The sequence below is a fragment of the Chanos chanos genome, chromosome 14 (assembly GCF_902362185.1).
Source record: "Chanos chanos chromosome 14, fChaCha1.1, whole genome shotgun sequence".
Classification (NCBI taxonomy): domain Eukaryota; kingdom Metazoa; phylum Chordata; class Actinopteri; order Gonorynchiformes; family Chanidae; genus Chanos; species Chanos chanos.
The window spans coordinates 2,906,997-2,928,255 of record NC_044508.1 but is presented as its reverse complement, the minus strand read 5'-3'; the positions used below and the strand labels follow the sequence as shown (position 1 = coordinate 2,928,255).

General features: G+C 44.0%; 1 protein-coding gene across 1 annotated transcript in view; it reads left to right on the top strand.

Annotated features, from left to right (window-relative positions):
- The window catches only part of unc13ba (unc-13 homolog Ba (C. elegans)), a 99,828-nt gene that overhangs the window by 30,869 nt on the left and 47,700 nt on the right, over positions 1 to 21,259 (top strand). Inside the window, exons 10-11 of the mRNA XM_030791732.1 lie at positions 11,629 to 11,898; positions 12,260 to 12,347. Coding sequence (XP_030647592.1) covers positions 11,629 to 11,898; positions 12,260 to 12,347 — 358 coding nt within the window. The remainder of the gene's footprint in view (positions 1 to 11,628; positions 11,899 to 12,259; positions 12,348 to 21,259) is intronic.

Below are 21,259 nucleotides of genomic sequence, written 5' to 3'. Positions count from 1 at the left end.
TTGGACATGCAGATGATAACACTGTAGAGCATAGTCAGGCAAAACAGAAAGTCAACTCTCTGTTCTCAGCTATCGGAGAATTAGTTGGTAAATCTCCAGATCCTGATTTGGCTAAATCAGCTACTGTTTCAACGGCCGTGGCCACATCTTCAAAAACTACTTCTAAAAAGATTGTAGAACCACAGACTTTTACCAGGAAGCTTCCTGAACCTCCCATAGCATCTAGAGAACAACCCAAGGTCCCCACTTCTGCACGCACACTTCCCACACCACCAGGTACTCCCAGTACTTTCCAGCAGGGTATGTCATCTGTCGATAAACAAACCAGGGGTGTTTTATCATCTGGGTTTCAAAGTCTGAAATCCAAAATGGCCAAAGAGGATGGGCAAGGTAGAGCTTCACAAAATGTTACATCCAGTAATTCTCAAACTTTGCCCACAACTCCTGGTTTGGTTCAGGCGGAGCTAGCCTATACTGCACCTCAAAAACCAAAACTTGGCAGACAGCTCTCTCTCTCAGCTCATTCCTGTCCATTGGTCAAATGTGAGACAGATGCACAAGGTATTAACAAGTTTCCAGAGGGGATGAATGAAACTATGTTGGAGGCTGCTGGTGAAACACAGTCCCAGAAATCTACTCATCCACCAGTACCAAAGTTGCATTTGGTAGAAAAATTGTGCCCTGTGCAATGCCCTCAAATTTCTAGTTATCGTAAGAGTGTGCTGCCAGGGGATCCACTGCTTTGTACCAGACCTGTGGACTTTTCAGGTGCTGGAGGCAAAAAAGACCAGCACTCAGATGGGAAGATCCCATCGCAATTAGATGATGATAGATTAAATGAGCAGGCATTTAACTTTTCAAAGAACAAATTAAAGAAGAAGCAGCATCAAGAGCAAAATGCAGACGATCTGAAAGATGTGACTGCTGTCGATTTGACTGTTGAGATACAGGAAGAGGAGATTAGTCAAACTTTTCCAACATTAGAAAGGGCAATTACATCCCCATCAGATGAACCTATAAAAACTGTGACTGCCCTGGGTTCTCCTAGAAATGAAATTCAGCACCATCATCTAGACAGACGGTTATCAAAGCCTGAAAGTAGGATAGGATATGCATTAGTCCAGCCACCTCCAGAGAGACAACTATTTAGCAAACAAGCCTCAATTCAAATGCTTCAGATTGATACAGCACCTGCAAACTCAATCAGAGGCCCAAAGGATATGTCACAAAAGTTGTCTCCAAAGATATCAGAAGTATCACCTCAATCTTCTGCATCTGATGCAGTGCCGCTCATTATGAGTGACTGTGCAGCTGGTGCTGATGTTAAGAAATACAGGCCCGATACTCAAGGAATGGTTGGTGTTTCATTGAAAATGGAAGGCTCTAAATCGCTAAAATCACCATCAGAAACATATTCCTCAAGCCCTGAGTTGAGGAGCCCTGAATCAAAAAATCCAGCTTGGCAAACACCTGCTAAAAGTAGGCAGTCTGTCCTCGTAAGACAGTCTTCCCTTTCTGTGGGATCAGTTCAAACAAGTGTGATTTCATATCATAAGGACACAGCACCAGCAAATTCAATCAAAGCGACTCTTGATATGTCATCAAAGCCAGTCTCAAAAACATTAGAGCAGCAAACTGATTTATTACCTCTTGTAAGGATTAGAAAGAACTCTGTACCAGATGGCTATAAAGAGTCTATGGGAATTTCACTCATTGTGAAAGCTCAAGAATCTCAAGAAAAACCTGATCTGAGAAGGTTCCCATCTCAGCCCTGTGACATGTCCAGTCCATCATCCCAGCAATGGTCAGACCCAAAAACACCTAAACAAACCACAGTCTTAAGCAGGCAAACCCCAGTTTGCCCCCACAGGGCAACGTCACTTCCCACGGTGTCCCCCTTGTCTGTTCAAACAAATAGAGACACATCTACAGCCCCTGCAAACTCCATCAGAAGCACCTTAGACATGTCTGCAAATCAAGCCCACAAGCTACGTGAGAAGTCTGGAGAAGCACAAGAAACCTCGAGAACTGAAGCCATTCCACTTTTACGGACTAGGTCAAAAACAAGCACGGATATTGATGATGAATCTCTCGGTGTGCCTTTGGTTGTTGAGCCAGCAGTGCCACAGGAGAAACCTCCCCGAAGAAGGTTTCAGTCAGAACCAGACATTTCAGTTAATGAGTTTTCACAGAGGACGTTAGATGTGAAAACACCCCAAGTAAGCCCTCGTGTGTGCAGGCAAACCCATGTTTACACCAGAACTACAAGTCTTCCAGCTCAGCCTTCTCCTCAGTCATATCAAACACCTACAGCTCCAGCAAATGCTATCAAAGCCACTATAGATATGTCTCCAAAGCCTATCTTAGAAAAAACAGGTGAAGAAAAACAGGAGTTCTACCACACTGAAGTCATGGCATTGGTAAGAAGCAAGCCAGCTGCAAATGTAAGTGCAAAGGGATATCCCGCTGGTCTCTCTTTAGTTGTGGAGCCCACTGCACCACAGATAGCACAAACCAAATTCAAAACACAAGACCAAACACGGACAGAGCTACAGAATGCTGACAGTACTTTGAATATCCAAACTCCTCAATACCGAAAAGTTATAGACCAAACTGGAGCTTTGCAACCTGATAAAATAACTACTCTTCCAACACAAGCCTACAAAGAACCCACAGCACCAGCAAACTGTGCGAAAGATACACTGGACATGTCTCCAAAACCAGTGTTTAAGCCTTGTGAAAAAACAGAAGACACACTGACTGATGCAGTGCCATTAGTGAAGAACAGGACATCTTTTGAGAAGCTTCCTGGTGTACCATTAGTAGTGGAACCACCCAGAGTTAAGCAGGATGTCCCTCAAACACCATTAAAACATGTAAGATTTCTAGACGAGGATTCTGAAAATAAAGGGTCTTATAAAATTGGCTTTGCGTCTGTTGATCAATCTCTGTCTGGGACGTCTGCCTTGTCCACAAAATCTTTGCCATTTACTAAGCAAGCCTCCCTGGCAACATCAGCACCAGCTAACACTATCAAAGCAACTCTTGATATGTCTCCGAAGGCAAAATTGTCTGAGAAAGCTTCTGCAAGAATTCAGGAAATGTCTCCTAGTGGTGCAGTGCCACTACTGAGGAGCAGACCTTCTGTTCTAAGGAAGGACTCTGTTGGTGTTCCTTTGGTTGTGGAGCCTACCCAGCAAAAAAAGACAAAGCCTTTACCTAAGGATGAAACTAGCTCACAACAAATGCAAATACTGAATGGACATCATACCACTGAACAACCTTTGCGTCAGCCAGTTTCCATTTACCATCAGAATGGAGTCCTATTGACTCCAAGACAATCAAGTAGAGATGTTGTAACCCAAAGTAAGCCCATGGACTTCTCTGTAAAAGAGACTCAACACATAACCAATCATTCATATCTTCAAGAGGATGGACAACCTATGGATTTCACCAGGAGCAAAGGAGAGAAAACAGGAATTGAAACTAGGCAATGGCGGGGACTTCAATCCACCAGACAAAAATTACATGTTGGAGTTGTGGATTTAACAGTTGATATAGATGTTAATTTGTATGGTAGAAAAGATGGGCAGGAAGTCAGAGATCTCTCATCTCCAAGGATGAGTTCCTTCGATGTGTATTCCAAAGCTGCTTCTTCTCCTACATTTGACCGTGAGCAGAGCTATATGCATATGCATGTTTCGCCTAACTGTGAAAGGACAGTTGATTTCAAAACACCATGCTCATCTGATAAGCCTGCGACATGCATGCAACGCACTGAGGATCCCAGAAGAGGGTCTGTAATTATCTCTGATGACCGTTTGAACAAACAGAAACAATTGTATGCATTCTCTACACAAGATTTTTCACTGACTGAACCAAACAGGCATTTAGAGGAAGAAATGAGAAAGCAAAAAGAAACTTATTCATCTCCAGTTGTCCCTCAGGCACAACAGCTGAATGGGGTATCGCTAAGTTCCAGAACATATATTGCCACAGAGAGCTTTGATGTCTCGAGACAGATCAGTGACTCAACAAAAATGGTTGCCACTGAACAACCCTCCCCAATATTTATAGAGACAGCAACAAAGCCAGTTATTCATCAGCAATTACATCAAGACCTGGATATATATTCATTGCCACCTGGAATGAGTAGTCAGGAGTGTGAGGCTGGATATTTAACAGAGAAAAACAAGCCTTTCATTACCTCTAGACCTAAAGGACTCATAAAGCAGTCAATAGTTGAAAGTTTCGGGGATGATAGCATGTCTCAAACCGGGTCTAACACCTCTCATACAAAACCTTCCGTGGTAGAAGTAAGTAAAGGCCAAAGAATGCAGCATTCCTTAACTGAGCCTGTAAAAACCAAACATGATATGACTTCAAAGGATGCTCAGAGGTCAAATGCTGATGGAAGGACTGCAGTTCCTATGGTTCTACCACCAGTAATTCAACCATTATCATCAATCCCAGAGATGTCAGCCTCGGGTGTATCTCCAGCCACTGCCAAGGAGTGTTTTCCCCCAGAGTTTAGAGCGCAAACCAGTTCATATGCAGATATACAACCCCAAATAAGTGAAACACCCTACAGAAATAATGCACCTGCCACTTCTTTAATTCCAAATCAAACGTCGACGGCCTCTCCAACCTCTGGCGGATCAGTGAAAAGTTTGATATCTATGTTCAGTGGCACAAGCTCCCAGAGTGTCACAAATCATGCAGCAGCAGGAACTGTTCCTGTGGTACTACAAAAAGATGTGGAAACTATCAAACCGGCACTTTCTGTGTCTGTTGAGCCTAGCAGCCAAGTTGCTGTGACTCCAGTCCATGCAGGATCTGCTGTTACAGAAGCATCTGTGAGAAATTTGGTCTCCAATGTCAATGAACCTGTTATCTCTGCTTCTCCAGTGGATACTGTGCCATCTCCCTCGGTATTTCCACATTCCAAGCCTGTTACATCACAGGCATCTGTAATAGAGAATGTACGAGACATGGGACTGGTTACAAACGGATCAAGCTCTCATGTATCACCAAATAACATAGCAGCTTTTACAACTTGTGACACACCAGCACAAGGCTTTGTGTCAACATCAAGTGGGTATATTTCTGAGCCGCGTACTGGCATCATAGCTCAGACAGGATCAACAGCACGGATGAACATTTACTCAGCATCTTCAGTAGCAGAATGTCCTGACCAAAAGCTATCAAAGTTCAGTGAACCTAGTTCTGCTTCGGTAAATGGTCAGATACCATCATTTCCATCAGCAGCCTCTGCTAGTGTTGAGAGTCCAGTCAGAGGTTTAATGCCAGTGACAAGCACAGCAGTCTCAACCTCTACAGGCACTGCAACTCCTGAATGCTCTATAATTACTTTGTCTTCCACAATACAGACAGAACCAACTAGCACAATAGTTGCAATGACTGATGTGTCACAGGTCTCGTCAAGTGTTGATGCATCCCCAAGTAAGACCACTGTGACATCTCCAACTACAGATGTGTCCTCCATATTGCATGGGCCCACCTCCCAGGTTGCATCAGCTCAATCTGTAGCTCCAATGCCAATGGTGGACATAAAGGAGAAAAGTATTTTGCCTGCACTCAGTGAGTCTGAGATGCAACCTATGACAGTATTAGAGAGTTCTTCAAAACCTTCCCCACCTCTTGCAGTATCCGGTCCTCAGTCCACAGCAGCAGATATTGCATCCAAACTGGTCTTGTCTGAGGACACAAAGTCAGCGTTAGACATTACTGCTCATGAGGAATCAAGTGTTGACTCTCTTACCTCTGAGGTAAAAACATCTGAACAGGTGTCTTCTTCTGCTGCAACTTCACCAACTGAACTGGAGGGGGATGTAATACATTTTGCTGTTTTTGGATCTAAGAAAATGCCAATACCACAGATTATCCTTTCACAGGCAAGCACACCAGAGGAGGAAAGTACCGGAGAGAATGACATTATGACAGGGGGAGGACCTGAGAGTTCAGAGGAAGAGATATGTGATGTGGTGGTTCACACTGATTCTGCCTCTACAAAAGAAATAACAAAGCCTGAAGCAACTTGCGCAGACAGTGTTGAAACATCATCAGTGCTCACTGACGAGGATAAAACATTTTCCCCAGATGATGCTTGCAGTCAGTCTACCCGAAGCACAACAAACTCAGGTCTTGCCACAGCGATTCCTGAATCAACGGAGGAAGAAGTTATTACACCAGAGTGTGCTCCAAACAAGGGAGATAGTTCATTTTCTGAGTCTACTACCTCAGATTCAGCCATATCCCTAGTGGCTCTAAGCTTAAAGGAAGAGTCATTTGCTGGTACCACAAGTAATGATATTTTGTCTCCCAAGGAAGAGATCTCAAAATATGAAGAGATGCCAAAAGTCCCAGATGTCTCAGAGACAAAAGAAGAAGGATGTGGTCCTCAAAGTGTTGCAGCCAATGAGATGCCAAAAGTCACAGAGGTCTCAGAGACAAAAGAAGAGGGATCTGGTCCTCTAACTGCTGACGCCAAAGGGGATAGTTCCGTCTTAGACACTATTTCCTCAGTATCGGACTCTGTCTCCTCTGAACAAGTGCTTCAGCAAAGTGCACAGTCCACCCTACAGCCTGATTCATGTAAGGAGGAAGGATTTCAAAAGGTTACCAACTCTGAGTTTGCAGAGCTGCAAGAGGTAGTGAAGGAGAGTGCACAAATTCCAACTGACAGAGATCAAGAGTCACTCAAGGAGAAATGCTTAGAGTCTGAAGTAACATCTGAAACACCTAGACCTAAAGGAGTCCCAAACGAGGATGCTCAGGCTTCCAGTGACACCTGTCTACAGCCAGTTGAACCACAGCTGGAAAGCACAACCTCTGAGGTGGCCACTTCTGGATCAACAGGTGCTCCAGAAATTCCCATTTCAGAAAAAGAGCCAAGTGCAGATGTTGTGGTGTCAAAAGAGGAGTCTTTACCCCCAAACAGTACAATCCCAACTTCCACTGTCATTCCAACAGAACCTGCTGCTTCTGATGAACAACCTGGCAAAAGCATATTTTCAATTTTTGGTGGATCAGCTTCTCCACCTCAGCAATCTCCATCTCAGGGTGGTTCATCAATCCTTGGTGGCATTCTCCCTGGATCCTCAGCCTCCAAGGAAACACCAGGAGCTGGTTTATTCTCTATGTTTGGAGGAGCCAGCTCTCAGTCATCAGCTACTCCTGGACCCAAAGATCCAGCAGGAAAAGGCTTGTTTTCTATGTTTGGTGGCCCGACCACTCAGCCACCACCTGGTCCAAGAGGTCCAGCAACACCTGGTGCAAGAGGACCAGCACCTTTTGGACCAAGGGGTCCAGTACCACCAGGTATAAGGGGTCAAGCTCCTGCTCCAAGGGGTCCAGCTCCTGGTCCAAGAGGCCCATTACCACCTCGTCCCCGGGGACCCTCTGTTGAAGCAGCTCCATCCAAAGAGTCTTCAGGCAAAGGATTATTCTCTATGTTTGGTGGGGCTTCTCAACAGCCACCTCCTGGCCCAAGGGGTCCCACTGCCGGAAGCTCCCCAACTAGGCCTCCTGGATCTGGGTCTTCATTCCTTGGTGGCATCCTTCCTGGAACATCCACACCTAAAGAAACGGCTAGTCCTGGTTTGTTTTCCATGTTTGGTGGAGGGAGCCCACAGACCTCCTCTGATCCAGAAGGCGCAACACCAACAGCATCTGCAACCAAGGAGCCACCAAGCAAAGGACTGTTCTCCATGTTTGGTGGACCAAGTCCCCAGCCTGCCTCAGAGTCAGAGAGTGTTTTTAAGGTTCCTTCAGTGTTCTCACTCGGAGGAGGCCCAGAGCAAGATAAACCAAAATCTGGTGGTTTTGGTTTCTTGAACATGCCCTTCATGAATGAAAAGAAATCTGATGAGCCAAAGCCTGAAGAGGGAGCCAGTGAGAAAGAAAAATCTGTTCCAAACCAGGAACCTTCTGTTCCTACCTCCACAACTGTGGAAATTAAAAATGAAACAGTATTACCTATGACTGAAAGACTGTCTGAACAAGAATCTATCAGTGAGTCTGTTGCGGCGATTCCAATTGAAAATGATCAAAAACTTAATGCTGAAACAAAGCAGGACTCTAATGAGGACTCCAGTGAGATTCCTGCACCTGTGGATGGTGTAATCAGCAAAGACGAGGGGCTTGCTCCTTCTGAGGGTGCGCAGACACCAGTTTTAGAGAAACCTGAGGCAGAACCTGAAGCTGCAATACCTCCGGTAGAAAAACAGCCAACCATAGAAGAGCAACCTTTAGTAGCTGACAAACAAAGAGAGAATGAACAAATTTATACTAACCAACATCAGACTGAAGGACAGCAAACTGGAGCAGTAACAGAGTCTGTGTCCACACTTACAGAGGAAGCCATGGACTCTGAAAAGCCTCAAGAATCTGAGAAATCTTTAGAGTCTGAGCTAACAGCTAAATCTGCAGAGTCTCTTGAATCTGAACAAGTTGGAGAGAAATCATTGGAGTCTGAGAAGCCTTCACTGTCTGAGAAATCATTAGAAAATGATAAACCTTTGGAACTTGAACAGCCTGTAGAATCTGAGAAACTGCTGGAATGTGATAAATCATTAGACTCTATGGATTCTGAGAAACTACCAGAAACTCAGCGACTTTTGGAGACGGAAAGAAGTGTGCAATCTGACAGCCCTGCTGAATTAGAAAGAGCTCCTGAATCACATGAAGTTTTGGGATCTGAGAAGTCTCTAGATATTGAGAAACCTCTTGAAATTGAGAAACAAGATGAATCTGAGAAATGTACAGAAATATTGCATTCACAAGAACCAGAAAAATCTGAGATATGCTCTCTGAAAAGTGAAGAACCAGCTATGGATGATAATGCACCAGAGCAGAGGGATGGCCCAACCGAGGAAAAGCCAGCTGTAACCAAGGAGCCAGAAGTTTCTGAACAGCCAGCACCAACTGATTCAGCAGTTGTGGTGCAACAGCCCCTAAAAGAACAGCCAATTCCTCCTGCTCAACCACAGGTACAGCCTATGCCAAGAATGGCAGGACCACCTGGCCAACCAAGACCAAGGATGGCAGGACCACCTGGCCAACCAGGACCAAGGATGGCAGGACCACCTGGCCAACCAAGACCAAGGATGGCAGGACCACCTGGCCAACCAAGACCACGGATGGCAGGACCACCTGGCCAACCAAGACCAAGGATGGCAGGACCACAGAAGCCCCCTGAACCTGCTCCATTTTCTGGCTTCATGTCAATGTTTTCTGGACCAAGTGGCCCAAGCAAACCATCACCAACCAGTTTCTTTTCTGCCCCCCAGACTTCATTCTTCAGTTCCTCCCCTACTCCTGCTGCGCCCTCACAACCACAACCACAGCAAAAGAGCTCGTTTTTTGGTCTTCCAAGCAGTTTTCCAACCGAATCTCTGACAGGTGACCTTTTTGGAATGTTTAAAGGGCCAGATTCAGCTAAGCCTGCAGAAACCAAAGCCCCATCTGGGGCTGTGCCTGATGAACCAAAAGGTACACAAGAACCCACAGGGCCTACTGCCATGGAGTCAAGCACAGTTTCTGAAACATCTGGACCTTCTGTGCCCTCAAAGGAGGAGGTAGTTTCTGGTCCTGATAAGGAATTTTTGCCAGAAGATTCAGACCGTAAAATGGATACTACAGGAAACTCTACCTCTGAGAATTCAGACACAGTGCCTACAGATGAGTCTAAGGATGGCGTAGCACAAATCTCTACAATAGAGGGATCTGTGGAACCTGAAGGGAAAGACCTTGAACTTGTTTCTTCATCTCAAGAAACTGCTTCTGAAATACCACCTGAAGATGAGCCACCTGCAGCAGAGCCTGCTAAGGGCATCTTTGACTTACCCAGCCTGTCAGCCCCGTCTTTTGGATTTATATCAGGTGCAGCTGAGACTACCAAGTCCATTGGCTCCTTCTTCTCTTCTTCCCCTGCCCCTCCCACAGAACCTAAGACACCACAGCCAGCACAGGCTGAAGGAGGTCTCCTCTCTGGTTTCAAAAGCCTTGGAGCCGGGCTGTTCCAAGAGGAGAAGCCAGGTGCACCAACAGAGGAAGCAGCATCAGCTGTCTCCATGTTTGGGAAGAAGATAGGCTTTCCTTGGCAGAGCGCAGAACCTGCAAAGCCCCAGTCACCTCCTCCTATTGTAACCAGCCAGCTCAAAGCCACAGATGTCAAACCTGCCGAAGACGATGAGGCACTTAGTGAAACAGAAGCCAATAAATCCTCAGCCGAGTCAGATGTAACAGAGAGTGCAGACCCCAGTGATACTGATGAGCCTACTGACACTTCCTCAGACAAACCTCAGAGCATAGACAAAAGTCCACAGAGCCCTGAAAAGCCTAGTCTAAGAGATGACTCCCATTCAGAGAATGCAGACAAACACCCAGCTAATTTCACCACACCTCCAGTAGACAATAAGGACAGACTTCCCACAGATTCCAACGTGGAAGTGCCATCGGATCAACTGCTGAAGACAGGTCCAACTAAAAGGCTAGTAGGGCCATGATAAATGGTTGTGGTGAAGCCATTTATTATGGTTTCATATGAACCTCTCCCTCCCAAGTAGTGCTTAGCACTGATCTGTATTTGGTTTCTTTTCTGTTACCCTTACAGCACTCCCCACTGTGACCCCTCAGTGTACAACCCAGGAAATATTCGGATTAAATCGTCTGGGCTGTTTAATTATATAGAGGGAATAAGAGAAAGGATACAGTACATCCTCCAAAAAAAATAGCCAGTGTCAAACCTATGGCTGACTCAACAACGAAGGAACATATGGCATGTAATAGATGAATATATTACAGTAACACAACATAAACTTTTAACTCTGTCAGCAGTGAAGGTCTTCAGGGGGTTGTTTCAGACGTATGTATCACTTTCTGTGGAGCAGTAGAGACTGACCACCGGAATAGCTGTCTGAATTCAGTGTAATTACATTGCCAATGCTATTTTACTTATACCCTGCAGTGGCCACAGTGCCAGTGATATTGATGGAAGTGCAATGCATAAAGCAGGCCATGGTCGGTAATTTATTAGCTTTCCATGAGTACGGGGGTGGGACATACCTCTTTAGGTTGTGTGAATTATTCTGCCAGCTCCAGCCAATTTGTTTACGCGAACTGAGGGCTGGGAGATTTATGCGGGCAGTGGTGTGACATAGTGGTAGACTACAAGCGGGAATAAAAGCAACGGCAAAAAATAATTTGTCCGGGCTCAGCGGAAAGTAAATCACGTTGCTTAAAAGACCCTAACGACAGCGCAGGCTTCTCAGACTACAAACCAGCATAGTGAAAAGACTCAAGGTCCTTCCCTGTATGACTTGTTTTGTGCCCGTATCAATAAAGCTGAGTAGTTTCCTTGTTTTTGTGATATGAATTTATAGAGTAGATGTTGGCATGTGCGTTGTGAGTAGATGTTTTGTGACTGTAATAAATTATATAATGTGTTTCGTTTTCCCATAATGGTTTCCCTTTTACTTCCCAACTTCACCTGAATTCCTCGCGTTGTTTCAAATGAGTGTCAGTCAAATATGTATTCAGTGCTGTTTTGCTATGCGTCAGACACACTACAGTTCAATGACCTCCTGACCTTTCTCTTGACCTCAGCCCGGCGGACAGCTGCCGATTTGGGTCATCTGGAAACCTCAGCCAGGCTAGTTCCCAGTTCAGTTCAGAGCTTGAAGAACGCAGTGATCCGGACACCCAGCGGCCCAGACCTCCGCTCTGCGCTCAGCAGACTATATCAGAGGACACAGAGAAAGGACAGAAGGAGGTCCAGTCTTCTCCAAGGTCAGGTCTGGACAAGGACCTGAGGGAGAACATACTGTCCACGAAGTCTCCAGCTGATCGCATCAAGAAGCCAGAAAGACAGCTAAGGTGTGTCTATAGTATACGTAAATATATGTAAATGTAAATATGACATGATGTATATCTAATGTGTCTACAGACACACACACGTGCACAGACTCCCCGCTTTAAGCACAAAGATGGTGACATTTATTTTAAAAGTGTGCCTCTGATATTTCAAGGATTGAAAATAGGCAAGGTTTGCCCAAATAATCTAGGTTACGTCCTATTCATCGCCAAGGGCAGCTTTTTTCTGGCAAAGGAAAGGCGACATTTAGGACGTGACTTGTGATTGTATTTCACTGTCTCTCTGTATTTTCATATTTTTTTATCCACTTCATTTTCTGTCTTCTTCTTGGATTCTCTCCCTGATCTCTCCGGTCTCCTTCAGTATCTGCGAGGATGGCCCACCTCTCTTCCCACCAACACGACTGCGTTGGCTGAAGGCCATTAACAAAGTGAGAGCCCAGCTGCAAGAGGTAGGAAAGGATTTCTATCTCACCTGTATGCAAGTATCTCATTTGGTTTTCTCACTTCCTCTTTTCAGTTTTCTCTCCTGTTTTAAACTCTTTCACTTTGGCTGGATCTGTCTGCTCTCGTTCCCTCTATCGCCCTGTCTTGTTTTCTTCTTCTTCTTCTTCTTCTTCTTCTTCTTCTTCTTCTTCTCTCTCTCTCTCTCTCTCTCTCTCTCTCTCTCTGTCTATCTTTCTCTCTCTCTCTCTTTCGACTGTTGCATATTGGTTGGTTGAGACTCACTCACGTGAGGCATTTCTTACCTTGTAGACTGGTAAGCTATTTTTTTTCCCTGTGCTGTGTATCTTTGTTTGCTTGGCAGGAAGACAGCACCCTGCTATGACTGGCTGACACTATATGTGTAATAGCGTGTGTATCGTGAGTCATTGCTTTAAGTCTCTACCCAATCATCCCGGTCTCTTTAGAAATCATACATTGTCCAGGTTTGTGTCACTGAATTAGAGGGAAAGGTTGTTCGAATTCTGGGGAACAGTGCTATTCATAATTAGGAGCTGCTTTGAAAGTGTTTCGTATGGATTGACAATCCTGCAGTGGGTTAAGGTATAAGACAAGACATTTTCGCAATGACAATGGAAGATTGTATATGACACTTCAAAGAAACACAATCAGCAGCTTAGGGCTGTTACTCAGCGATGTCGATTGGTAGAGCTGAGGCTAGAGGAATCAGACACGCTGATACTGATGGGCGAGAGACAGACCGTTCTGTGTGAGGAACCCTCTGGAACCTTCCAAACCGTTGGAAGTGAACGAGTGTGTGGCTGCATCTTCTGGATTATGCGTGTTCACATCTCACCTCAGGGGGGCCTGTTGCAAAGGGCTCCAGTTGACTGACAATAGCACTGATTGCACAACTGTGTATGATTTAATGGGGGAAAAAAAAACACCAACACAATAAAGCATATGCACATCAGCATCTTGTCAGTCTACCAGATGGGTCTTTCTCTCCCTCTCTCTCTTTCTCTCTCTCTCTCTCTCTCTCTCTCTCTCTCTCTCTCTCTCTCTCTCTCTCTCTCTCTCAGTAACAGTACATCTGGTAATGTAACAATGTGTGCACAAACCCTGACAACGCCACTGGGGTTAATGCATCTTGAAGTGTTGACGGTGATTCATTTTTTTTAGATGTTTGTGTGTGAATACCAACTAAAAAAACTGACATCAGAATTGGTTGGGTTTGTCGCAGTTGCTTATCGTCTCCACCTAACAGTGACCTTCACACCTTTTCTACCACTCTGTATCAGTTTAAGCTTCATTCAGTATAGACTGAATTGTCATTGGAGGAATAGTTTTGTAGGTTAAGAGATCAATGATAAGTGAATGTGAATCAAATTTATCTCTAAACCTCCTAAATTCATGTTTTGTTAAAAAAAAAAAATAAAAAAATAAAAACAAAAATAAAAACCATCACGCTAGCGGGATTTCATCTGTCAGACAGGTCGTTTGTTCCCGCCCACTGTCCCAGCTGGCCCTATGGAGAGCACAGCTGCAGGCAGCCTGACTGGAAAAAGCTTTGCTGATTGGAGGGCCAATTGGCTCTGAGAATTGAGGGGTGACTAACCTTACTGAGTGAAGAGCTCTGACAGGAAAAGTGCTGGGATAATAATAGAAAGCCAGTTGATCACTATCCTTCTTCTGACAGTTTAAATGCAGTCTGCATTGTTGCTTCTTCTTCAGATTGCCACTTGTTGTTTTGCTGCTTGACTCTCTCTCTCTTTCTGTCTCTCTCTCTCTTTCTCACTCTCTCTCTCTCGTGTTGTGTGTGTGTGTGTGCATTTGTGTGTGTCTCTGTCTACATGTGCATGTAAGAGAAAAAGGACAGCAGGAGAGAGAGAAAAAGAGGGACAGCGAGGGAGAGAGAAAGAGAAGGACAGCGAGGGAGAGAGAGGGACAACGAGAGAGAGGGAACGAGAGGGACAGCGAGAGAGAGAGAAAGAGAGGGACAGCGAGAGAGAGAGAAAGAGAGGGACAGCGAGAGAGAGAGAGGGACAGCGAGGGAGAGAGAGAGAGAGAGAGAGAGAGAGAGAGAGAATAAGAATGGGAACGAGATGTATGGTGTAAAGTGCTATTGATTATTTGTAGATCTTAAGTGTACAGTAGGCATCAAACATCCCGACATATGCCTTTTGCAGCGAATTACACAATTTGTAATAGTATATAATGACCACACGGCGTCATATAACTACTTTGGTATATGTAAAATAGCTGGTTCATCTCAACAAGAAGTAATTTGCCATGGCAACCAAGTTGCATTACTATGGAAACTCGGCCTGGTTTTGTGTGTGACTTAAGCACCTTTACTACTGGGGCTGCGTATGTGTGTTTGTGCTTCTTCTTTGTGCAACGGTTCCTGTATAAAACTTCCCAGCTGACAGCTGCAAAACAGCATTTATTGTAGTTAAAAATTTTTGGTATGGATTTTTTTTAACTCCATGTGAGTTTGACAAAACATCAGCTTTGTTGCTCAGGGAAAAAATGAGATGCTTGGAATGTTTTCCGTTTCTGTTTGGCAATTTAACACATTGTCTGGGCAATTTTTTTGTGATCAACAGCGGGGAATTCAATCACCATTTTCATCTCTTTCATTTTTGGCCAATGGCGTTTAACCCATAAGTCACATGGCAGTGTGATTACATTCGCTACTCTAACATTCAGATCTGCAGGTCGCTTTTCTCATGAAAATATGGACAATATTAAGTCCAACCGTTTTACTCGATTAGAAAAAAAGATGTCTTTCTGCTTTTGTTTTCGTGATTGTGACATATAATACAAACCTACCCAGCAGCTAAGAGAACCATGAATTTGTAAAGATAAATGAATTTCTGCCTCTCTTTGTTTTGTTTTGTTTTGTTTTTAGAGGGTATTCATGGACGTTTTCTCTTAGAAAACGTAGCCTTGTTTACAGACATTGTCAGTGCAGATGCCTGTCTCTGTATGTCTATATGTGTGTGTCTGTGTGTGTGTGTGTGTGTTTGTTTATGACATATGTTTGAAGAGGAGGAATTGGATAGAATACTCAGTCACCCTCTCCTCCCCTGAGGAGATGGATATGTTTTTTTTCCCCCAGTTTTCACTTTCAATGTATTTTCTCCGGTGGAGTTTTTTTTTTTTTTACTTTACTGAAAAGAACATTATTACAGTCATGGTAACTGAAGTGTGTGTGTCTGTGTGTGTGTTTGTGTGTGTGTGCCCATAAGGACATAACTCTCTGACAAGTGGGGATGGGGGATTTCGATTGGACAATCTGTTTATGTGTTTATTGTTTTGTTTTCCTCAAGCTTTTACTGCTCTCTGGTTTATAACCCACAAGATCAGATTTACTTAAGTTTTAATCAGAGTGAAGACATTTGTTCATTTGTTAGCTTGCTCAAACCACAGTCACATGGCTATTGATAGGAAGTGGTATGACTCAGGCAGCAGTCACTCACTGTGTTACTGGGTGTTGATACAAGGTATTTTAAACAGAAGAAGTCGTGTAATATCCTATTGGTTGGATATTCATCCTTCTAAGTGTTCCAGAGCAGTTTTGTTCGTGACTCTTCTGATTCTGACCCTTTCAGCCAGCAGTGGCGTCTGTTGTTCAGTCCACATAGAAAGCTGTGGGTCATCACTCCCCTGAGTGAATCAACACTACAGAACAAAGAGAGTCAGAGTTACTGTCCTGTCGCCCTAACATTATGATGGGGTAGGAAAAAGGTGACTTTGCATCATTTATTCTGGACTGTGTGAATTAGTGGCAGTAGTCTTTTGACAAAACGGCTCAGTGGAGATTTGGTTGATTTGACGGCATTTCTCTGGCCATACTCTCTAAGGCCAGTGACCCTGACCCCAGTGACCTTAACCCCCGAACGACGCTGACCCTCACGCTGATCTCTCCTCATTTTCCGATCGACGCAGAACGAAATGAAGTTGTTTTCTGTTGTCTGTCCCTCTCCTCCTCTCTGTCTGAAGCCTGCATGTTGGAGTTATTGTGTAAAGGAGCAGAATGTGCACAGATTCAGAAATTAAACACACAAAGGGGAAAAACAAGTCAAAGAGAGAGGTCGAATGGGGTGAGGTGCACCACCTTTATCAGGAGTCTGAAGGCTTTTCTGTCGGCACATGAAACCTCAGTGGATAGAAAGAGGAAAGAGAAAGATTCTCATTCGAGAAGAGAAAAGTAGAAAACTGAAGAAGGGTGTGGAGGCAAGATAGAGAGAATTTTAAAAGAGGTGAAGAGAGAGAGGACTGAGTGAACAGTAGCATAGGGGATTTGAATTTTTTTTTTTTTTTTGCTCGGAGCAATAACACAGACATGTGAAACTCTCACTCTGACGGATCAAAGCAACGTCAGGATGACATTGGTAGAAAAGTCAACAGTGAATCCTGGGACTTTGTCTCCTCACAAACTTCTACCCCTACTCCCAATGTTTGGTAAAACTATTACAAGCGATTTCAAGTTGTATTTTTTTTTTGTGTGTGTGTGTTTTTTTTTTAACTGTTCTGTTTTGTGGAACTTTGCACTTGATCACTTGCATTAAACATACAGACTCATGTCAAAAGATAGACTGGCTTTGGGCTGCGTGAGCTCTGTTCTTCCTAACAGGAAGAGGAAACTCTGCCTCCTTAAGCTGCCGTAGGGGGGAAACTTTGGCTCACACTTAGTGAGACCCCCTTTTTCCAACTGCAGTGTCTGGACACGATGTCGTCCACGCAGGTGACCCCAGCGCACTGTTAGGACTGGAACAGTGAATGAGCCTGTGGGAATGTCAAAGTGCTCTGTATTTATTCTCTAAAAGAAATGAGAGAGTCTGTTAAAAAAAAAAAAAAAAAAAGCCCTTTCACTAATCCAAGGCCACTTTGCCTCAGGAGCCGGTATGTTGTGCAATATTTCAGATTTTTGATTAGATAATAATATTTTAGTTAATAATGAAAGCTGGATAAAACATTAATGAGTTTTTTCTTGTGTGTGTGTGTGTGTGTGTGTGTATGCTCACGTGTTTGGGTGTTTTAACTATTGCCAAACGTTTTTTTTTTTAAACTCTTCATTTGAAAATATGACAGACATTTCAAGCTGCCGTCATATATAGATAGAGTAACAGATGGATACATAAGCTGAAAGATAGATAGATAGATAGATAAAGAATTTGAAGAGACAAGTGGGCATGTGAGTATGCGTGTGGTTGTGTGTGTATATGTAGAATGTGAGAGAGAGAGAGGTGGTGAGAGTGCAAATACACACACGCATGCAGGCACACACATACACACACACGCACGCACACAGAGTAGATGATTCCCGAGCAACAAGCAACAGTGGAGTGGGAGGCAGAGAGAGAGAAAGAGAGAGGCAGAGAGAATGAGAGAATGAAAGATCGAGATGGCCAATTCTATGAGGGCAGAAAGAAGGAATATCTGCATATATGAAGAGAAGGGAAAATGCTTTAAGAGTGTTTATGTGCATGTGAGAGAGGAAGAGACTGAGAGATGTGTTGAGTGAGACTGTGAAATTCACTTAGTTTCACACATAGTGTCGGTGTTAAAGCACGCTTTCTCTGTGAGCGGCTGAGGAGTGACTGACAGCCCACGGGAGCCTGGGACTGACAGGGAAACGTTGGAGAAATCTGCTTTTTCTTTTCACGTAACCCTGCCGGATTATTCTCCTCTAGTCTCCCCTGGAAAACACAGCTTAGACATGGTCAAGGACGTCTGGGCATCGCCGTTGTCTCTGGCGTTTGTTTCAGAGCCGGTCTTGTCTGCTCACTCCTCCTCTGCGTCAGCGTCTTGGTCTGTTCTCTCGCTCCGCTGTGGAGTCTACTGTAGGAGCGTTGTCATGTTTCACAACTTCTGTGAGGTCAGATCAATAACAAACTGAGAGTTTGTTGGGGGGTTTTTTTTGTTTGTTTGTTTTGTTGAAGGCTTACTTTGAGGTAAGTGGGTACTTTTTTGTAAATTGTTTTATCTTGCCTGTCAGTGGCTTCCCTGTGAAAGTACAATTTTCAGGTTATTTTTAATGGCAGTTTGATTGATTATTTGTTTTTTGTTTGGTTGCTTTCTGTTTGTTTTGCAAGCTGTGGCACTATAGCCCATAGGTTAGTCCTCATGTAGAGAGAGTGAATTGCTTTGAAACAAATCGCATTTAACTTTTGAACACAGAATTTTTTTGTTTGGTTTGAAATTTGAAATTTGAAATTGTAACCTTGAAACGAATATCTACAATTCTTTACGCAGTAGATGTTTTCAGATATGTTGTCCCCGAAACGTCTGGGCAAAAATAGACTTAACGGACCCAGGAGCGGGAGGATTCTTTTCTGTATCTCATCAAAGCAATGTCCGGTCTGATTAGTTCACCCTGGCAAGATCTGTCCAGAGAGTTTCAATTACAGTTGATTTTATTCAATTACACTTTAGTTAGCGTTCAATTCAAACTCAATTTGAATAATGGAAATAACTTTAAATCCGTCTGCCCTATCTGTCCATCCATCCATCTGTCCATCCATCAGTCTATTAATTTCTCAATCCACCCATCCATCCATCCATCCGTTCACGTTAAGGAGTGATAAGGAGGGTGTGTGTGTGTGTGTGTTGGCGTGCGTGCGTGCGTGTGTGTACCTGTGTGTGTTTTGCTCCGTGTGTGTTTTACTGATGTTTCATTTGAGTCTTAAGTTAAACCTGTCTGTGCCCTGTACGCTTTCCGCTCCTAATGGAAAAGAGACCTCAGCATGTCTTTAACTGAAAAAAGAGGGTAGATGGATGATTTGATGCCTTTAAATGAAAGCAGAGGATAGATGGGTGATTTGATGCTGCTGTGTGAAGGGAGGTTAGGAAAAAAACAACAAGAGAACAGTAAAGTCGATTAGCATGGCCTCCCTGTGTGGCGTGCAGCCAAAAATCCGTAAACATCAGTGTTGACCTGAGCTATACTGATGGGAGACTGCTCTATTGCTTATTGGATTTGTGTGATGGCACACATACACACACACACACACACACACACGTCTGAATATTAATGATGATTACCGTCTGAGGTCTGAGTGCTTTCTTAACAGCTCTTTGGCACTGAAATGCATTTTAGTGGATGAATGAGTGACACTCACAACACGTATACACACATACACACACGTATACACACATACAGGCACACACTTATAGACACACATGTGTTTATATAGATATGCACACACACACATGCAAACATGTACAGATGCACACACACACACACACACACACACACACACACTTTCACATTTCTGCTATTTTGTGCTAGACGTACAGATATGTGGACAGAGAGTTAGAATGACAGAGGGTGAGGGAGGAATTGAACCATTATGAATCGTACTCTGTCCAGTTGAATACTCCATTCGGTCTGACTGAAAGGATGGAATGAGTGTGGAATAACAAGAGAGAAAGACAGAGCGAAAGAAAGACAGAGAGACAGACAGACAATTTATATGGAGAGAGGGTTAGAGTCAGGCCACCGACTTGAGTTCTCTGGATCATCTTGACAGTGCAGCTTTAGGAGAAAACCAATTTTACTAATATTCACACTTAACTGAATAATTAACAAACTAATGCTCTTCGCTTTTCCGTCTTTTGAAAGGGACTTGCATTCTCTGAGATCTTTTTCCAGGTCTTTCCCCTCGGAAACCACTCACCTTCTAGAGCTTTGAGACTGTGTAAAAAAAAAAAAATCTCGTTGGAAAACGCAGGCATCGCAGAGCTCCTTGGCCAAGGACGGTCACTTCTCCGCAGTCGATGAAGTTACTGAGAGATAAGCTACTGCCATAAATATTTACTGCCAGCCTTATTTTTTTGAATGACATTTTATAGCCGCCGCGTTTGGGACCGTACAGTGTCGGCCACACAGCTAATTACAATACACTGTATCTCTAAACAGCTTTTCTCTTCTAAATACCTGAAGTAGTGTTTTGATTCGCCCTGGAATTTGTTCATTCATTGATTCGTTCATTGATTCATTTGTTCATTCACTCATCAACCTGTCTATCCATACATACTTACACTTGTCTACTCACTTTCACTCATCCATCCATTCATCCATCCATCCATCCATCCATCCATCTATCCATTCATCCATACACACGCGCTCATTCACTCACTCACTCACCCCTCACCGACTCCAACATCCATCTATGCATCCATCCTCTCACTCATCCCCTCATCCATTCGTCCACTCACTCTCTCCCTCACGCCTCCATCCTTCCTCCATCCATATGTCTATCCATCCACTCACTCTCACTCATCTAACAGTCTATCCGTGTATCCATCCTCTGACTCACTCTGAACTATTGAGCTGTCCATCCATTGATCTGTCCATCCGTCCGTTCCTCCGTCTCTTCTATTATTCATTCACTAACTCATTCGTATAAGAGTGCCGTTTGAATTAGTAATAATTGTTGCTCTCACACTAGCCAGCTGTACAGTGTGCTATAGAGAGTGTCATTCCGTGGCATTAACTGAATGGATGTAAAAGGGGATCGATACTGTTTTGCTGGCAGTAATGAGTTGGTTATGGTGCTGAAGAAGAGTGTCAGACAGACACTGAATAGGCAATTTTGTGCACAATGGAAGAATAGGAGCCAAGAAAGTGTCCATTGGCCAAACACCAAGAGTTTTAGGTACAGTTACAGTTCACTCACCCATCTCATTAGGATCTCTGCAAGACACATTTCATCTCTCTCCCTCTCTCTCCCTCTCGCTCTCTCTCTCCCTCCCTCTCTTCTTCTCTGTCCCTCTCCTTCTCCCTCTCCCTCTCTCTCTTTCTCCCTTTCTCTTGCTGTCTTTCTCTTTCTCTTGCTGTCTTTGTCTCTGTCCTGTCTCTCTCTCTCTCTCTCTCTCTCTCTCTCATCCTCTCTATCTTTTGCTCTGA